At 43.4% G+C, this 4,272-nt stretch overlaps 1 protein-coding gene across 1 annotated transcript; it reads left to right on the forward strand.

Moving 5' to 3' along the window:
- The first annotated feature begins 219 nt into the window (after positions 1–219).
- On the forward strand, positions 220–2,086 carry LOC117500305 (tripartite motif-containing protein 16-like). The gene has a single exon (XM_034153126.1). The coding sequence runs from the start codon at positions 379–381 to the stop codon at positions 2,038–2,040; it is 1,662 nt and encodes a 553-aa protein (XP_034009017.1). The 5' UTR covers positions 220–378; the 3' UTR covers positions 2,041–2,086.
- The last annotated feature ends 2,186 nt before the right edge of the window (positions 2,087–4,272 follow it).

Raw genomic sequence — 4,272 nt, forward strand, 5'->3', positions numbered from 1 at the left:
TGGAAATCTGAAGATAATGGATGATATGTCATAAATGATGTCTAAATACTCTTATTGCAGCTTGTTAATGACAGATAACACACCCTGCCTGTCACACAAAGATTAGTTGAAAGCAGTTAAACCCGTTCCCCTTGCTTCCTGCTCCCAAACACAGTGAGCTACACCCTATCAAGGTATTTGATTGTTCCCTCCCCTTCACAGGTTGGCAACAAGTAACAAGCAACATGTTAAATCAGAAAGCTGTTTCCTCATTCTCTGCATTGAGTGAGCAAAAGCAGAAGGAGAGGAGATTTGTTGTCCGTCAGAGATTGTTTCTGTTCAGAGAAAGTGGATATTTTACCTTCTGTCTGCAGTCCGTAACTATCACTGAGAGGTGAGATGGCGCATGGAGGAGTTCAGCTGGACCGGGAAACCTTCTCTTGTTCGATCTGTCTGGATCTACTGAAGGATCCGGTCACTATTCCCTGTGGACACAGCTACTGCATGGACTGTATCAAACACCACTGGGATGGAGAGATAATCCACAGCTGCCCTCAGTGTAGAAAGAGCTTCACACCGAGGCCTGTCCTGCTGAAAAGCACCATGTTAGCAGATTTAGTGGAGGAGCTGAAGAAGACTGGACTCCAAGCTGCTCCTGCTGATCACTGCTATGCTGGAGCTGAAGATGTGGCCTGTGATGTCTGCACTGGGAGAAAACTGAGAGCCTGTAAGTCCTGTCTCGTGTGTCTGGCCTCTTATTGTGACAAACACCTCCAGCCTCATTATGACGCAGCTACGTTTAAAAAACACAAGCTTGTGGAGCCCTCCAAGAAGCTCCAGGAGAACATCTGCTCTCGTCACGACGAGGTGATGAAGATGTTCTGCCGCACTGATCAGCAGTGTATCTGTTATCTCTGCTCTTTGGACGAACACAAAGGCCACGACACAGTGTCAGCTGAAGCAGAGAGGACTGAGAGGCAGAGAGAGCTGGAGGGGAGTCGACTAAACATCCAGCAGAGAATCCAGGACAGAGAGAAGGAGGTGAAGCTGCTTCAGCAGGAGGTGGAGGCCGTCAATGGCTCTGCTGATAAAGCAGTGGAGGACAGTGAGAAGATGTTCACTGAGCTGATCCGTCTCATGGAGAAAAGAAGCTCTGATGTGAAGCAGCAGGTCAGATCCCAGCAGAAGAGTGAAGTGAGTCGAGTCAAAGAGCTTCAGGAGAAGCTGGAGCAGGAGATCTCTGAGCTGAAGAGGAGAGACGCTGAGCTGAAGCTGCTGTCTCACACAGAGGATCACAACCAGTTTCTGCACAGCTACCCCTCACTGTCAGCCCTCAGTGAACCTACACACTCATCCAGCATCAACATCCGTCCTCTGAGCTACTTTGAGGACGTGACGCTGTCAGCAGTCAGAGACAAACTACAGGACGTCTTGAGAGAGGAATGGACAAACGTCTCACCGACTGAAGTGGATGTTTTACTGTCAGCAGCAGAGCCCACCACCAGAGCTGGGTTCTTACAATATTCACAGGAGATCACTCTGGATCCAAACACAGCAAACACACTGCTGGTATTATCTGAGGGGAGCAGAAAAGCAACATACATGGAACAATATCAGGGTTATTCTCGTCACCCAGACAGATTCACTGAATGGCCTCAGGTCCTGAGTAGAGAGAGTCTGACTGGACGTTGTTACTGGGAGGTGGAGTTGAGAGGGAGAGCAGTTTATGTACATGTAGCAGTCACATACAAGAATATCAGCAGAGCAGGGGATGGGACTGAAAGTTTATTTGGATTCAATGACAAATCTTGGTCCTTAGAGTGTAACCAAAACAGTTATACATTTAGTTACAACAGTATCTACACTCCCGTCTCAGGTCCTCTGTCCTCCAGAGTAGGAGTGTACCTGGATCACAGAGCAGGTATTCTGTCCTTCTACAGCGTCTCTGAAACCATGACTCTCCTCCACAGAGTCCAGACCACATTCACTCAGCCGCTACATGCTGGAGTTTGTCTTTATTATCCTCATGGAGACACAGCTGAGTTTTGTAAACTGAAATAGCCTGAAGTCATTTGAGGAACTCTTCTACTTCTTAAACTCATTGTGTGTCCATCATTGTTGCTGAGAGCTGATTGTTCATGTCTTCACTGCACAGAGATCAGCTGTCAATCAAACATTATGGGATGTGCTTTAACATCTTCTCATGAGTTGTTCTGTAGATGTTGGAGTTTCTTTAGGCGGCGCTCCTTCCTGTGTCTGTTTAGCCATGGAGGCTGTCACTGCTCAGGAGGATTTCTGTTAACCTCAACTCATATTTCTCTGCATGGAAATGTAAACTTTGCTCTAAATATTTGTTGAATATCGATATTGATTTATTTGTATGTTGTTGTTTCTCTTGTAAAGCATGAGAGAGAGAAAGCACCTCCTATTTTATTTTCAAGGTCTTTTATTTTTGACTAAGTCTCAAAGTGTTGAATGCATAAATGAAAGTTTGAAGAAGGAAATAAAACACATTCAAATACAAAATACAAAAGAAAAGCTAACAGGTTGAGTTTGTAGTAAATTATATTTCTATTTTCAAGATGTGAGATGAGTGCCACATTTACATGTATGTAAAAATAAAATGTTGGGGTTTTTCTTGTTAATACAAGAGTTAAGAGGAAAAAAGTGAAAATCTCAGTCTTTTGTTTTTTTAATTATAAAAATATCTATTAATCAAATATATTTGCATTTGATTCATTTTTAGGATTAAGAAAAATAAATAAATTCAGATTTTCCTTTCTTTTCCAGAAGAACATGTGAAAGCCTTTTAGCTGATGCAGCTCTTTCAGTAAACCCTGCTCACGTTTCGTCAGGTTGGTGTAGATGTCTCTTCATTTAAATATGTTTTGGCACATGCAAATTCCCTGAAATGTGGTCGTGTCCCAGCTCACTAAAATACGCAGTAGTTCAGCCTCTCCTGAAAAAAACGAACCTAGATCCAAACGTTCACAACAACTACAGGCCTATATCCAAGCTGCCTTTTATTTCAAAAGTGTTAGAGAAAGTTGTTGCCAAACAGCTTACTGCTGTCTTTACTGCAAACACAATTTTAGATAAGTTCCAATCAGGAATTCGTCAGAAGCATTCCACTGAAACTTCTCTCCTTAGAGTCTCCAACGACATAATGATGTCTTCGGATAGAGGTCAATGCTCCGTTTTAGTGCTGCTGGACCTTAGCGCAGCTTTTGACTCTGGATCACAGAATAATGATGGAAAGGCTCGGGCAGGTGGGTGTCTCAGGGAGTGCCCTGAAATGGTTCTCCTACCTTTCAGATAGGAGTTTCTCTGTGTCTTTAGGCCCTTTCACTTCTGATACTGCTGCTCTTACCTGTGGTGTGCCTCAAGGTTCTGTTTTGGGTCCTGTTATATTGTCCTTATATGTGCTTCCCTTAGGTCAGGTTATCAGCAGATTTAGTCATATTTCCTACCACTGTTACGCTGATGATATTCAACTCTATGTCTCATATAAACCTGATAATCCCGGCTGGATGTCTAATAACTTTTTGCAGCTTAATGCAGACAAAACAGAGGTCCTTATCATTGTGTCAGACAGTATAGCTCCGAAGGTTGCAAAGAGTATAGGGTCCCTTTCCTCAGCTGTTCGGTCTAATTTACGTCTTGGTGAGACATTTGATCAGGCAATGCATTTTGATCAGCATATTAAATAATTTACCCGTACATGCTTTTTCCATCTCAGATATATTGTGAAGCTCAGGTCTGTTGTGTCATTAGCGGAACTTGAAATGATCATTCATGCTTTCATATCATCCCGGCTGGATTATTGTAACTCCATTTTCACGTGTTTCCGCAAGTCAACTCTCAACCGCCTACAAATGGTCCAGAAAGCTGCTGCAAGACAGTTAATCAGGTCCAGCAGGATGACACACATAACACCCATTTTAAAATCCTTACATCGGCTCCCGACCGGTTTCAGAATTGATTTGAAGGTTCTGGTTATTACCTATAGAGCCCTGCATGGAAATTTACCAGAGTATATATATGTGACCTTCTCCGTCCCTACATCGCCAGTAGGTCACTTAGGACCAGGGCCTACTGGCTGTCCCACGGTCTCCTTTAAAATCTAAAGGTGACCGTGCCTTTCAAGTGGAGCTCCAACTCTCTTCCTATAGACATCCGCTCTGCAGTCTCTATAGAAGCTTTTAAAAAACTACTGAAGACCTATCTTTTTACATTGGCTTTTATTTCTATTTGAAATGTGTGTGGCAGTGGCGGTTCTAGAACTTTGCCACA

This window comes from Trematomus bernacchii, unplaced genomic scaffold (assembly GCF_902827165.1).
Source record: "Trematomus bernacchii unplaced genomic scaffold, fTreBer1.1, whole genome shotgun sequence".
In the NCBI taxonomy this organism is placed as follows: domain Eukaryota; kingdom Metazoa; phylum Chordata; class Actinopteri; order Perciformes; family Nototheniidae; genus Trematomus; species Trematomus bernacchii.

Excerpts from the sequence above, each read along its gene's own strand:
- LOC117500305 (XM_034153126.1), top strand. The coding sequence starts at position 379 with ATGGCGCATGGAGGAGTTCAGCTGGACCGGGAAACCTTCTCTTGTTCG.